Source organism: Fundulus heteroclitus, chromosome 8 (genome assembly GCF_011125445.2).
Source record: "Fundulus heteroclitus isolate FHET01 chromosome 8, MU-UCD_Fhet_4.1, whole genome shotgun sequence".
NCBI classification, from domain to species: domain Eukaryota; kingdom Metazoa; phylum Chordata; class Actinopteri; order Cyprinodontiformes; family Fundulidae; genus Fundulus; species Fundulus heteroclitus.
The window spans coordinates 34,528,607-34,544,567 of NC_046368.1; the positions used below are offsets into that span (position 1 = coordinate 34,528,607).

The window sequence follows — 15,961 nt, forward strand, 5'->3', positions numbered from 1 at the left end:
CAGAGTGGAATTCCTTTGTGACCCTTCCACTGTTCAGAATTCAATCTAAGATCAATTATTTTGATGATCCTGGCGGTACTATCACAACAAGACCGTGGGCGTAATGTAGTTTGTTTGAGTGGAGTTGCCATATTATTGACGTCATCAGGAAGCGCAGGCCCCCTGAGCCAATCTGACCACCCGAGCCGATCTGGTACCTACACCGGCAGATCCATGGAAGCCTGAGTTTCTATAGATGAGAAGCAGTGTCACTACCCGATCCGTTGTAGGTACCAGATCGGCTCGGGTGGTCAGATCGACTCGGGGCCCTGCGCCTTCTGATGACGTCACTATACATGATTGGTTTAACGTTTGCACAATTACGCAAAACATTGTGATTGGTCTGGACAACTTACTAAAGTAATTATAGCGGGGTGTAGGTTTTATTCGAGAGCGGGATTGCGGTTTGTAAACTGACAATTTTACGAAGAAATTCTCCATGGTCCCTGCACCTTCCGATGACGTCACAAAATTCTCCATGGGCCTTGCACCTCCCGATGACGTCACATTATGGCAACGCCACTCAAACAAACTACATTGAGCCCACGGTCTGCATTTGTAACGAATCAATTTTATTTAGTTCATTTAGCGGTTTCTTTTTTCTCAAAAGCTTCAGGCTTAAAGATGAACAGAAAAATGGGAAATATTAGCAATTGAAAATAATCAACCCACTTTAATTGATAAAAATTAGGTAAAATATTTAGGTATAATGATTAACATAAGGACCACACTGAAAATGACAGAACAAATATTCAAGCCATTTTACAAAAAATCTACAATTATTAACCTAATTTTTGGAAGAATTTTGTCACAATTTCATTTGGAATAATAAAAAAATTGTGATCAGATAAAACGACAAAGTAATATCAGTAGAAAAAGGAGGAATAAACGTTATTGATTTTAAAGTTATGAATGCCGTGATAAAATTATATTGGCTGCTGACTTTTATTAAAAATGAAAAGAGTTTATGGTTTAGTCTCCGTTCACAACTTTTTTTTTTTTAATTGGAGGAAGGAAATTTTTCTTAAGATGTAACTTGGATCATGCAAAATTACCAATTAAATTGTCAGACTACCACAGAAGCATTCGAAAATGATGTTAAAAGTTTTCATGCCTCGATTAAGTTAGTGGAAAATAACTGGAAATTAACAAAATAAAATTGATTTGTAACAAACGGAGACCGCGGGCATAATATAGTTTGTTTTAGGGGAGTTGCCATATATTTGACGTCCTCGGGAAGCGCAGGACCCCTGAGCCAATCTGACCACCCGAGCCGATCTGGTACCTACACCGTACTGGTAGCACCATAGACATCATATACGTAGACACGTCGTTGGGTGGGTTCTGCCTATGCTGTGATGCGTCAGAGCGTCCACCATGTTAAATGTGGCAAATCTGCAGTTACTCAGTCACTTAAACAGTATCAGAGGGACTTCAATCTGAAAAACTCACAGAGAAAGAAATGGCAATTAGAAGGATTTTATTGATACAATATTTTAAGTCTTTGGCGCTCAGACCTCGGCAGGAACATTAATGCTGAATTATACTTTAATATGCATAAGTAGATGTATGAGAACAGGTATGTTCCCCCCCAGGTCTGAAACTGGTGGTGGAGTGGAGATAGAAGAAGTTTGTTCAGTCCATATGGTGATCTGTTTAAGATAGATGTCCAACTTGATAAACACAGGTTTGCATGAACTGTCCATGATGAGCAAGCTTGAAGCGACTGTGGAGAGGAAAAACTCCCCTTTGGGAAGAAACCTCTGGCAGAACCGGGCCCAACATGGTGGTCTTCTGCCGGACCAATAACAGGCGATAGGGAGTGATGAAGACTGAAGGGAGAAAACACTCTGATGGGTTGAGCATGGAGGAACGTCTTGGAAGCTAGATGAACTCAGCTATGATGGTGGAGAAGGGGTTGGGGGTGGGTTGAATCGGACATCTGATTCAAAATCCAACATGCAATCCGTTTGCGCTTGCTGGTTAGCAGGCTGAGACGTGGATTTGAAGTTGCTTTTAAGATGAGCGTGGGATGCTGATTGGCTTCATGGAGGTGCGGTTCGTAGCTGATTGGCTCACATCAGAGGCGTATCGGACTCTGATTGAATGGAGGCAGGCGACGAGTTTCTTCGATTGAACTTGCGCCTTCAGCTTCATTTCAATCTGAAAAACTCACAGGATTTTATTGATACAATATTTTAAGTCTTTGGCGCTCAGACCTCGGCAGGAACATTAATGCTGAATTATACTTTAATATGCATAAGTAGATGTATGAGAACAGGTATGTTCCCCCCAAAAATGCCGAGGTCAGAGCGCCTGCTCATAAGGCAGTGTGACAGGATAGTGATTTGAATGGGAGATGATTAGGTGAATGAAATGAACGAAATGAACAAGGAGAAGTGAGCAGAGATGCTTTCTTGCGGAAGATGTCTTGCGTATGCTTCTTGCAGAAGATGTGAGCAGAGATTCTTTCTTGCGGAAGATGTCTTGCTTATGCTTTCTTGCGGAAGATGTCTTGCTTATGCTTTCTTGCGGAAGATGTCTTGCTTATGCTTTATTGCGGAAGATGTCTTGCGTATGCTTTCTTGCGGAAGATGTCTTGCGTATGCTTTCTTGCGGAAGATGTCTTGCGTATGCTTTCTTGCGGAAGATGTCTTGCGTATGCTTTCTTGCGGAAGATGTCTTGCGTATGCTTTCTTGCGGAAGATGTCTTGCGTATGCTTTCTTGCGGAAGATGTCTTGCGTATGCTTTCTTGCGGAAGATGTCTTGCGTATGCTTTCTTGCGGAAGATGTCTTGCTTATGCTTTCTTGCAGAAGATGTCTTGCTTATGCTTTCTTGCGGAAGATGTGAGCAGAGATGCTTTCTTGCGGAAGATGTGAGCAGAGATGCTTTCTTGCGGAAGATGTGAGCAGAGATGCTTTCTTGCGGAAGATGTGAGCAGAGATGCTTTCTTGCGGAAGATGTGAGCATGAATGCTTTTCTTGCGGAAGATGTGAGCATGAATGCTTTTCTTGCGGAAGATGTCTTGCGTATGCTTTCTTGCGGAAGATGTGAGCATAGATGCTTTTCTTGCGGAAGATGTCTTGCGTACGCTCTCTTGCGGAAGATGTCTTGCGTACGCTCTCTTGCGGAAGATGTCTTGCGTACGCTCTCTTGCGGAAGATGTCTTGCGTACGCTCTCTTGCGGAAGATGTCTTGCGTACGCTCTCTTGCGGAAGATGTCTTGCGTACGCTCTCTTGCGGAAGATGTCTTGCGTACGCTCTCTTGCGGAAGATGTCTTGCGTACGCTCTCTTGCGGAAGATGTCTTGCGTACGCTCTCTTGCGGAAGATGTCTTGCGTACGCTTTCTTGCGTACGCTTTCTAGCGTACGCTTTCTAGCGTACGCTTTCTTGCGGAAGATGTCTTGCGTACGCTTTCTTGCGGAAGATGTCTTGCGTACGCTTTCTTGCGGAAGATGTCTTGCGTACGCTTTCTTGCGGAAGATGTCTTGCGTACGCTTTCTTGCGGAAGATGTCTTGCGTATGCTTTCTTGCGTATGCTTTCTTGCGGAAGATGTCTTGCGTACGCTTTCTTGCGGAAGATGTCTTGGGTACGCTTTCTTGCGGAAGATGTCTTGGGTACGCTTCTTGCGTATGCTTCTTGCGGAAGATGTCTTGCGTATGCTTTCTTGCGGAAGATGTCTTGCGTATGCTTTCTTGCGGAAGATGTCTTGCGTATGCTTTCTTGCGGAAGATGTCTTGCAGATGATGCACGTAGAGAAATGAGTAATCATGACAAGATGCGACACAGGTGACATGATGCATAACAGGATGCATATCAGAATGCTTGACGCAGGCATGAAAGAACACATGACGAGAAGCAGGACCAGATTCTTCGAGACGCACGAGAGAGTGCATTGCAGGATACATAACAGAATGAGTGACGGGATAACTGTCAACATGAGTGGCAATATGAATGAAAGTATACATGTGATTAATGATGATGTGAAAGAAGCATGAAAGATCAACTATATGATAGGAGAGTTACGAACTGTGATGATTATGAATGATAAACTCAATTTGAAAGAGTGAAACATGAAGGGTCTGACGGAATATGTGAAAAGTTTCAATCCACCACCAGTATTTGCAGTTAGATTACCTTAAAGCCGAGAGGCATTGGGCAGCTAAAATGAATGGAAGCTCAGAACGATGTGTGAGGCATGATGATGATGACCGAGCCCATTGTTTGAGTGATCAGGAACCTGTGAAACAATTATAAAGAACCCCCCCAAAACCTACAGATGGCAGCATCCGTAAATTTTTAAACACATCCACGACAGAAAGGCATTATAGAATATATTTCGATCAGGCGAGAAGCAGACCAGACGGTCAAAACGGCAGCTCTCAACCAGAGTATCCTGTTCAAGAAGGAAAGAACAAATTTAGCGAACTCTAGCTGCCTGGAAATAAAGCATGACTCTGGCAATGATGCATTTGTGAGATTGAGGTGACCAAGGAAGGAGGGCAGCTGACAGTTGAAAATAACTGATATGGGACGAGACTGATATCTTGTGAATTCGAGAGCATACTGCAGGCAGGAACCATGCTGGAACCAAGTTGAGATCAATACCTAGAACTCGATTTGCAGGCCGACAGGTTTAATTTAAAAAGAACAAACTGAGAATAGTGAAAGGAAGATCTAGGAGAGGAAGTGACCACAAGATGAATGAATGAAGAGGATGAAGATGGTAACATGACTGAACATTGTGCCAATTCAGGCACCACAGAGAAAGCGTGCTCCAGACGGGCAGAGAAGAATGAAAAGGAGAAGCAGCGTAGCTTAATGAGAGGGCTGTTTGCCGCGAAGGCCTACCAAACAGGGCCGTTGCCGCGAAGGCCTACCAAAAAAGGGCCGTTGCCGCGAAGGCCTACCAAAAAAGGGCCGTTTGCCGCGAAGGCCTACAAAACAGTGATGTGGAATGGGAGATGAAGGTGAGGTGAATGGTGAGGTGAGGTGAGGGGAACGGTGAGATGGATGGTGAGATGAGGTGAGATGAATGGTGAGGTGCTCGGCCGGTGCTCGGGGTTGCTGCATGGCTGATGCATGGGGGCTGATGCATGGGGGCTGATGCATGGGGGCTGATGCATGGGGACATGAAAGAATGAATGCTCATGACATGAAGGACACAAAACAGGCACATACAGAGTACATGAGGAGTAGGAGACGGGCACATGGCAGGGCACATGGCGGGCACATGGCCGGGCACGTGGCCGGGCACGTGGCCGGGCACATGGCCGGGCACATGGCAGGGGTATGAGACAGGTACGAGCGGGGTACGAGACAGGGCACGAGACAAGGCACACAACGTAGCACGTGGCAGTGCACGATGAAAGGGGGTGAAGACAATTTGACAGAATACTTTATGAATGCCTGGCCAGAGCAGCAGAGCTCGTGAAGGGCACAACAATTGGTATAAATTGCTGGATTTAAAATGCACTTCTGAAATAAAATGGGTTAAGTAACAACTCAACCCTACTGTCCGGTTAAACTGAACGTGAATGACATTGAAGGTACTTAATGCGGACGGATTGCCAATAGTAAGTCTTTGAATGACGAAATCAGAGATTTAAAATGCTGAGACATTTGCTAATACAGCCTGCAGGTTGATGATAAAGGGGAGACGAGAAGAACGTTGCCATATCAGAGATAGTAAGAGAACACAGGAATGGGAAAACCAAAGAGGAAAATGGTAAGGTTAACATTTCAACTTACAAACTTAATTAACACTTAAAATCAAGCATACTATGGACAAGAAATTACTGTAGAAAATATGAACAATGAATTGAATTAGAATGACATAATTATGAAATAAGAGAAGATTAATGGAGTCCATCACGAACCATACTGCAACCAGTAGGTGGCAGTAATGCTACTACAAGCCTGTAGCCAACCGCCAAAACCAGAAGAAGAAGAAAACGAAAACAAACAGAATGGATGGGATACTTCTGCCTAACAGACGGACAGTTCAGGAGCATGATGAGCGAAATACATGTAATAAGAATGAAAACATGAGTAGATACATGTTACCTTGAGCTGCTAGGAGCGGGCATGAGAGGAGATCAGACTGAAAGTTGCGCAGGACGATAGCTGCTCTCGGCTACGAAGCAGAGCGGGACCGGAGCTGAGTCAGAGTTGTGACGGCGTCTACGTCGCTTGTGAAAGCGGGGATTTGCAAGTTCATAGCGCCAGGAATCGGAGCTGATGAAAACAGAGGTTGGGAGACGGAATGAGACGCCACAGCGGAAGAAGGCCCGCTAAGAGAGCGAATCCAGGTCAGTGCTGGTTAAGATATGCTGGAGCGAATACAGAGATTGCAGAGGATGGATGCGCGGCTAGATGGCGTTCCTAAGAGCAGCAGGATTTGAGGATGAGTTGTTATCGTCTTGAATCGGACATCTGATTCGAAATCCAACATGCAATCCGTTTGCGCTTGCTGGTTAGCAGGCTGAGACGTGGATTTGAAGTTGCTTTTAAGATGAGCGTGGGATGCTGATTGGCTTCATGGAGGTGCGGTTCGTAGCTGATTGGCTCACATCAGAGGCGTATCGGACTCTGATTGAATGGAGGCAGGCGATGAGTTTCTTCGATTGAACTTGCGCCTTCAGCTTCATTTTAATCTCAGGATATACTTTGTATTCGTATTATTTTTATTTTTGTAATATTACAAGTTTATTTTCGTATCCCTTTAGCTTCATTGTCCTGAATTTATTCTGGTAAAGAATAAAAATTATTAAAATAATCTAACCTGGTCCTATTACTCCAGGAGTGAAATAATTCTGCAAACTGTGACTATTCTGGAAATGTTCCCTCTTAATTATCATAATATGACGTTTTTCTCATAACATTACCACTTTTATGTTTTTTTCTTTGTTTTTTACTTTATTGTCCTAGGCCTTTTTTTCTCATATTAGTAATTTTATCTCATTAATACTCCCCCAAAAAGTCTGTTCCTAAAGTTTCATATGTGACACGGTTTTTTGAAATAATGAAGACCACAATGTTTAGATTTAATAAATCTATCCTTATATTCATAACACACACACACACACACATACACACATATATATATATTAGGGCTGGGCAAGTTAACGCGTTAATTTCGCGTTAACTCATTAGACTATTAACGGCGATATTTTCTTTAACGCGCGTTAACGCATGTTGGTCACATGCTTTTATTTTGTGAAGGTCTGTTGCTGCGGTGTAGGGGTTTGAATCAGAACAGTAGGTGGCGATAATGCGCCAATAACCTCGCTGTCAGCCCAGCCTCAGATTCAAAGAGGAAGAAAGGTGCTGGCCGGAAAAAAACACAGCTTTTTTTTTTTTTTTTTTTTTTTTTTTTTATTTATTTATTTATTTATTTTTTTTATTAACATCATATATGACAAACAGCGTCGGCATCAGATGTACACAAATCTGAAAAACTTGAAGAAGCCGATCCAACTTGCTTCCGTACTTGCAGAGAAAACGAAGACAGTAAAAATAAAAAATAAATAAAAAATAAATAAAATAATAATACAAATAATAATAAAAAATAAAAATAATTAGGGGTTTTCCATTAGTCTCAAATTGTTCACCATGTTATACAGTTCTGAATCTTGTTTTTTGTCCATGAATTTCAGAGATAAGAAGAGATGGCAGAGTTCCTTGTGAAAAGTGGGGAAAGATGGTTTGATTTTAAGAAAACGACATTTGTGAATGAAAAACTTACCCATGATAATTATTACATTTAGTAATCTTTCAAATATCTTTTCTTTTCTCAGAGTTCCAAAAACAATGTCTTTTATAGAAAATTCAGGTAAATTTGGAATTTTAGGGAAAAGCCAGTAGTGCACATCATCCCACAAAGCTTTGCAATACACACATTCATAAAAAAGATGTTCAGTTGACTCAATATCACCGTTACAAAAAAAACAAGTATTATCATCAATAGCAAATCGAAGTCTAAGGAATTCCTTAGAGGGGTAAACACCTGAAAAGATTTTAAAGTGGACTTCCTTGGGTTTTGGAGGAACTGGGAGATTTAAATAATTTGTTCTAATATTTACCTTTTGGTCCTTTGAAAAAAGATGTGATATAAAATTTGGATTTGATACAAAAGGAAATAAAATATTAGTAAAGCATTCCCTAATTTTTGAATTTTTCAGTTTATTATCTGTGATACTGTGCCCATTAATCAGAAGTCCAGGTAGCACAGGGATTCTGTAATTAGGGTTCTCATAAAAGCATTTAGCTGTGCATAAAATATTTGGCGGAATAGCTTTAATAACTTTTTCAAATTTACTTTTATTTATTTGCAGGTTATATTTTGCACAGAAGTCTTCAAAAGACATAATCCCTCCATTATTTAATAAATGCATCACAGACCAAACACCTTGTTCTAGCCAATTATGGGCAAAGATTGATTTATTATTCATTTTTATGTAACGGCAATTCCATAAGGGAGTATTGTGTGGGCTATAGTTATGCTTATAAATTAATCTCCAGTATAATAAAACTTGCTGGTGAAAGAAGGAAAGTTTAACAGGCAGTTTTTTAACGTCAAAGTCACATCTAAGAAGGAAACTAATTCCGCCCAGATTTGAAAATATTTTGCTTGGAATATGGAACCATAATTTATTTTGATTTGTCAGAAAAGATCGGAGCCAATTTATTTTTAAAGTGCCATTCATACTGTCAAATTCAATAGCTTGTAGGCCTCCGTCTTCAAACTGTTTAATTAAATTACCTTTTCTGATATAGTGAGTTTTTTGTTTCCATATGAAGTCAAAATTCATTCTGTTGATAGATTTGATTGCTGAATTGGGTATTCCTAATGTATATGCAGGGTAGATTAGTCTGGAGATACTTTCCATTTTGGTGAGAAATATTCTTCCCAGAATAGATAAATCTCTGTGTGTCCATTTATTTAGCTGAGTTTTGCATTTTTGAAGTTTGTCCCAAATATTCAGATTTTCTAAATCAGATTTATTTTTATTTATAGGCACACCCAGATATTTAACGTTGGATTTAACAGGAATACTAAAAGCAGTAGACATGGGACAGTCTTTAAGAGGCAAGATTTCACATTTGTTTAAATTTAATTTAAGACCTGAAGCATTTGAGAATGTTTCAATCAATTTGAGAATTTTGGGAATTTCATTTAGGTTATTTAAGAATATGGTTGTGTCATCAGCTAACTGACTAATAGAAAACTCTTTGCCTCCCACCGACAATTTGCCAAATTGAGCATTTTTAATTGATATGGAAAGCATTTCTGCAGCAGCAATAAACAGCAAAGGAGAGATTGGACAACCTTGTTTTATACCTTTGTTGATGTTAAATCTTTGTGAGGTACCATGTGGAAGACACACTGAACTGTTTGTATCTTTATAAAATGTTTTAATTACATTAATAAATTTTTTACCAAACCCAAATAAATCTAAAGCTTTGAACATAAATTCATGTTCTATCATATCAAAGGCTTTATAAAAGTCTAAAAATAATACAAAGCCTTCATTTTCAATTAAATGGTTATAGTCAATTAAGTCCAAAATAAGGCGAATGTTGTTATGAATAGAGCGTCCTTTTATAAATCCAGATTGAGTGTCAGAGATAATTTGGGTTATGCCTGATTTTAACCTGTTAGCAAAAATGTGTGTCAGAAGCTTGTAATCATTATTTAATAGTGTTATTGGTCTTAAATTATCAAGAAGAGTTGGATCTTTTCCGGGTTTAGGGATGAGCGTGATGACACCTTGTTTCATAGTGTGGGTTAAACAGCCATTTTCTAATAGCTCTGTAAGCATTCCAAATACAAGGGTTCTTATGTGAACCCAAAAATGTTTATAAAAGTTACTTGTTAAGCCATCGCAGCCCGGAGCTTTGTCCTTGGATAAAGCATCCAAAGCTTTATCCAATTCCTCCATGGTGATGTCTGCCTCACAAATCTGCTTAAAATTGTCATCAATTTTTGGAATTAAATGATGAACAGAATGATAAAATGTTTCTGCCATTGAGTTATTGTATGTGGAGGAATATAAATTGCTATAAAAGGTAAAAATTTCTTTGGATATTAATTTTGAGTCAGTGCATGGTTTATCATTAATTTGCAAGCAATTTATCGCATTTCTTTCCTGTCTAATTTTTTCTAATCTACAGAAATATGCAGTACTTTTCTCACCATCTTCAATCCACTTAGCTCGGGACCTTAGATATGCTCCTTTGGCTTTTGTAGTATAAAAATTATCTAACTCCGACTGTAGAATTTTTTTGTGCTTTTTGTCATCATCATTAAAAAAAGGTTTAGAGCAGATGTGACTAAGTTGTTGAATGATTTCTAATTCCTTCTCCTTGTTTTGGGTAGCTATTAATTTACTGTATTTGATTGAGATTTGGCGGACTTTAAATTTAAAAAATTCCCATTTTTCCGTGTAAGAGTTTAAATTTTTATCACCACAAATTAAATTGAGATGCTCCAGGATGTCGTTATTAAACTTTTCATTGTTAAGTAGGGTTGAGTTAAACTTCCAGTAACCTTTGTTATGGGATTTTTTCAGTTGAGCTGTAATACTGAGTTGTATCAGGCAGTGATCAGATAAAGGTGCAGGTGAAATTCCAGCATTAACACTATTTTGCATCAGATTTCCTGAAATTAGCCAGAAGTCGATACGGGACTTAACTGAGCCATCAGGTTTAAACCAGGAGTAGGACTGACCACGCTGATTTGCTTCTCTCCAAGGATCCAGCAGGTTAAGGTCTAAGCAAAAGTTTTGTAAAACTACATTTATCTGATGAGATTGGAATTTAGAGGGTGATCTATCAAGCCATTCATTATAAACCATATTAAAATCTCCTCCCAATATAAAATTGTTTGTGGAATATTTATGAGCTAGTTCTTTTAGATGACTTGTTAATTCAGTCAATAAGCGTTTATTCTGAGCAACACTGTTGTAACCATAGACGTTACAGAGAATCACAAAACTAGTTTCCATTTTGAGTACACAAATAATCCAGTGGCCCTGGGTGTCTTTCCTATGAGTTTCTAGTTTATTCTGAAAATTTTTAAATAGTAAAGCAACACCAGCAGATTTATTAGTACCATGACACAAAATTATTTTTTCCCCCCATTGATTAGACCAGAAGTTTTCATCTGCCTCAGTAGAATGTGTTTCTTGTAACAAAATGCAGCTAGCTTTTGCATTTTTACAGAAGAGAAATATTGATTTCCTTTTGATACTATCTCTCAAACCCCTAACATTTAAAGACACACAGTTAAAGTTAGAAATAAACACAGACATAAAAGGGAAGCACCAGAAAAAATATGGAGAAGGTAATTGAACCTCTAGTGTTTAGGAAAAGGAACGAATGAAACACTAACTCCCTTAAACTGAGTTCGGAACAAAATAACTGACCTCTAACTAAATATGATTAGCATGTTTTTATCAAAAAGATTTAGCAAATCTCTGAATAATTAACTTTGCCTTTTTTAAATAGCCCTATTTATTGAATTGGCCTATTTAACCGAAAGAATTTTAGAAATAAAGGAATGCAACTTTCCTTGAACCATAATCTAGCACCTTGTGCTCTCTTCATATACTGTGTGGTTACTAAACACTACCACTGGATTTTCAGTCAATCAGGGAATACCCGAACACCGCTGATGTAGCCGACATGCCCTCGGTAGTAGACACTTTTTCCCTCGTTCCTGGCTCGCTCCATTTTGGGCCAGACTGCAGCTCTTGCCTCCCGATCCCGTTTGCAGAAATCTTGCTTGAAGTGGATGCCCAGCTCCTTGCACGTCTTGGAATCTTTAGTGAGTTTCCAGAAGGCATCTCTGTGGTGTCGCATGCTGAACTGAATAAGTATTTGCCGATGTCTTCCATCTTCTTTTTTCCCCAGACGATGCGCGATGTCCACTGCGTTGCCAATGGACGAGGCCCAGTGCGGTGCTATTTTGGTTAAGATGTCGATGACTTCTTTGCGGGTATCTTCGTTATTTTTTTCTTTCAAGCCCTGAATTTTTAAATTCCAGCGGCGTTTATAGCGTTCTAGTTCCAACAACCTTTCCTTCATCTCCGCGTTTTCTTTGATGAGCGCAGGAACCTCTTTTTCCAGGTCAGATAGTTTCGTTTTGCAGTCTTTTATGTCAGCTGCGTTCATTTCGGCTAGCTTAGAGATGTTAGCAACCATTATCATGTTATCACGTAGCTGCACGCCGAAGTTATCAATCTTGTCTGTTAACTTGTTAATGGCTTCCACCATCGGGTTGATGACTTCCTCGTTTTGGGACACAATTACCTTGCTGGGTGGTGTCGGTGTTTTAATAGGCGTCGGGGGAGATTTCCTTTTGGTTGTTGGCAGTGAAGTCTCCATAGCATACTCGTGGTCAGGGACTGGAGAGCACGTCTTGGAGCCTGTCGCTGGTTTGGCCGTAGTATCAGCTTTTTCTCGTTTCATATCTTTTGTTGTATGTATGAGTTGTTAAAGAGAATTAAACCGGAAATAAATAAACTGTATAGGTAAGCTTTGTAACCTTTTGAGTGCTCAAAAACAGAGGTCTTAACTATCAAATCGGGAGTAGTGCATTCGAGCTTAAAGAAAGCTGCCTTTCCGGTTCGCCATCTTCCCCGGAACTGGAAAAAAACACAGCTGACATGCGGAAGGCGGTGTTTCCCGCAGGTACCGCGAGCGAGCTTAGGCGAGGCGAGGCGGTGAGTTGGCGGCCGGAACAAGTTTTGTGCGGAGCGGAGCGGGGGGGGTCTGCTTAGACGCCGTCGGTGAAGTCGCTTCTCGTTTCAAAGCATCCATGTATTTTTGCCTGTTTTCCCCTGCCATTCACTATATGCACGTAAGAAAGCAACAACTAAAAACCGTGTGTCAACGTCAAATAAACGCAAGCAACGCAAGCATATCGAGTTAGCAAGCATTTCAGTTTAAAGTTCTTCCAGCATGGAATATGACAGAAACAAGTTAGTTGTAACCACTGCCAAGTTAAACTTTGGTATTGAACATAAAATGGTAATGCTGCTCCCTGCTGTTACCTCAGAAATTGCCTGTTTTTGGTAGATTTTTTCCCCATAAAGAGAATTCCCTGTCAGTGGCAATAAGCTTTAATTTATTATTATTGCTATTTTTTGTTTTACATGTTTAAGTTGAGCTTTACACTAAATATGTGTTACTGATAAGTGCTACAAATGTTACAACACTTTTGTTCATATGGCAGCAGAACATTAAAATAAAAGTGCTCTTTACACTACTTTTGAATTCATTCTTGGAGTTTGTAAATACAATGCGATTAATCGCGATTAATCAGTGCGATTAATCGCGATTAAATATTTTAATCGTTGCCCAGCCCTAATATATATATATATATATATATATATATATATATATATATATATATATATATATATATATATATATATATATATATATATATGTATGTATAGGTACACCTGTCCAACTGCTCGTTAACACTTAATTTCTAAGCAGCCAATCACATGGCAGTAACTCAGTGCATTTAGGCATGTAGACATGGTCAAGAGAATCTCCTGCAGTTCAAACCGAGCATCAGTATGGGGAAGAAAGGTGATTTGAGTGACTTTGAACGTGGCATGATTGTTGGTGCCAGAAGGGCTGGTCTGAGTATTTCAGAAACTGCTAATCTACTGGGATTTTCACGCACAACCATCTCTAGGGTTTACAGAGAATGGTCCGAAAAAGAAAAAACATCCAGTGAAGGGCAACAGTGACTCAAATAATAATAAATAGGGTCACAAGGGCAACAGTGAGTCAAATAACCACCCGTTACAACCAAGGTGGGCAGAAGAGCATCTCTGAACGCACAGTACATCGAACTTTGAGGCAGATGGGCTACAGCAGCAGAAGACCACATCGGGTGCCACTCCTTTCAGCTAAGAACAGGAAACTGAGGCTACAATTTGCACAAGCTCATCGAAATTGGACAATAGAAGATTGAAAAAACGTTGCCTGGTCTGATGAGTCTCGATTTCTGCTGCGACAGTCAGATGGTAGGGTCAGAATTTGGCCTCTACAACATGAAAGCATGGATCCATCCTACCTTGTATCAATGGTTCAGGCTGGTGGTGGTGGTGTCATGGTGTGGGGAATATTTTATTGGCACTCTTTGGGCCCCTTGCTACCAATTGAGCATCGTTGCAACGCCACAGCCTACCTGAGTATTGTTGCTGACCATGTCCATCCCTTTATGACCACAATGTACCCAACCCATGATGGCTACTTTCAGCAGGATAATGCGCCATGTCATAAAGCTGGAATCATCTCAGACTGGTTTCTTGAACATGACAATGAGTTCGCTGTACTCAAATGGCCTCCACAGTCACCAGATCTCAATCCAATAGAGCATCTTTGCTGACGTCACTTCCTGTTTGCGGTAAGGCGTATTGTATCACTTCCTGTTTTCACTGCGTGAGCAACGGTTTGTTGCTCCAGATTCTCTCGCTTTTATCTTTAATCTCTTTGCTGTAACATCTGTTTCTAACACATAAGCACTTTTAAAACATTTTCTGTTGCTGCACATCACGCTTGGGAACTCCTCGTGTTTCACGGTTTGCTCTCTTGGCGTGGTAGAAGGGCGCTAGCCTAGCTTTAGCCTAGCCTAGCTTTAGCTCCACAATGGCTTCCTCTCCTACTATTACTTCAGCTTCTCCGTCTCTGACTAAGTCTCCCCTTATCTCCTGCTCTCTGTGTCAGATGTTTAGCTATTCCTCTACCTCCTTTAGTGATAATGGTACTTGTAATAAATGTAGTGTTTTTGTAGCTTTGGAGGCGAGGGTGTCAGAATTAGAGTCCCGGCTCCGTGCTATGGAAAGACCAGCTGATAGCCGCCCCTCTGCTAGCGCGGAGCCACATAGACCTAGCGTTAGTTCACTTAGTGGTCCTCCAGAAGCACCCGAGCAGCCGGGTAAGCAGGCCGGCTGGGTGACAGTTCGTAGGAAGCATAGCTCTAGATTTCAGCCCCCAGTTCACCACCAACCCGTCTGCGTTTCAAACAAATTTTCCCCACTCAGCGACACACCCGCTGAGAAGCCGATCCTGGTTATTGGGAGCTCAATAGTCAGAAACGTGGCACTAGAGACACCAGGGACCATAGTTAAATGCCTGCCAGGGGCCAGAACGGGCGACATAGAATCTTACCTAAAACTGCTGGCTAAGGATAAGCGTAAATACAGTAAGATTGTTATTCACGCTGGCGGTAATGACACCCGATCACGCCGATCGGAGGTCACTAAAGTTGGTGTTGCTTCGGTGTGTGAGTTTGCTAAAGCAATGTCGGACTCCGTAATTTTCTCTGGTCCCCTGCCTGATTTGACCAGTGATGACATGTTTAGCCGCATGTCATCATTCAACCGCTGGTTGTCTAGGTGGTGTCCTGAAAACGACGTGGGCTACATTGATAACTGGAGAACTTTCTGGGGAAAACCTGGTCTGATCCGGAGAGACGGCATCCATCCTACTTTGGATGGTGCAGCTCTTCTTTCTAGAAATCTGGCCGGATTTATTAGTCCTCCTAAATGCTGACAACCCAGGGTCCAGACCAGGAAGCAGAGCCGTAGTTGAACACACCTCTCTGCAGCTTCTGTACTGTTACCCACCCATTATCCTATTGAGACGGTGTCTTTCCCACGGCCAAAACTTAACAGATCAAAAACTTATCTAAAAGGAACAAATCATAAAAACCTAATAAAAATCAATACAGTTCACCTTGAACCTAAAAATAAAACAATTAAATGTGGTCTATTAAATATAAGGTCTCTCCCTCCAAAGACTTTGTTAGTTAACGAATGGATTTCTGATAAACAGATTGATTTGTTTTGTCTCACAGAAACCTGGCTACAAGAGGACTACGTTAGTATAAAT

The 15,961-nt window shown here is 40.7% G+C and overlaps 1 protein-coding gene across 1 annotated transcript in view; it reads left to right on the forward strand.

The window, feature by feature from the left end:
* Positions 1-6,084: 6,084 nt before the first annotated feature.
* LOC118564035 overlaps positions 6,085-15,961 on the forward strand; it is a 54,794-nt gene continuing 44,917 nt past the window's right edge. Inside the window, exon 1 of the mRNA XM_036140729.1 lies at positions 6,085-6,354. Within this exon, the coding sequence (XP_035996622.1) occupies positions 6,309-6,354 (46 nt within the window). The 5' untranslated portion in view covers positions 6,085-6,308. The remainder of the gene's footprint in view (positions 6,355-15,961) is intronic.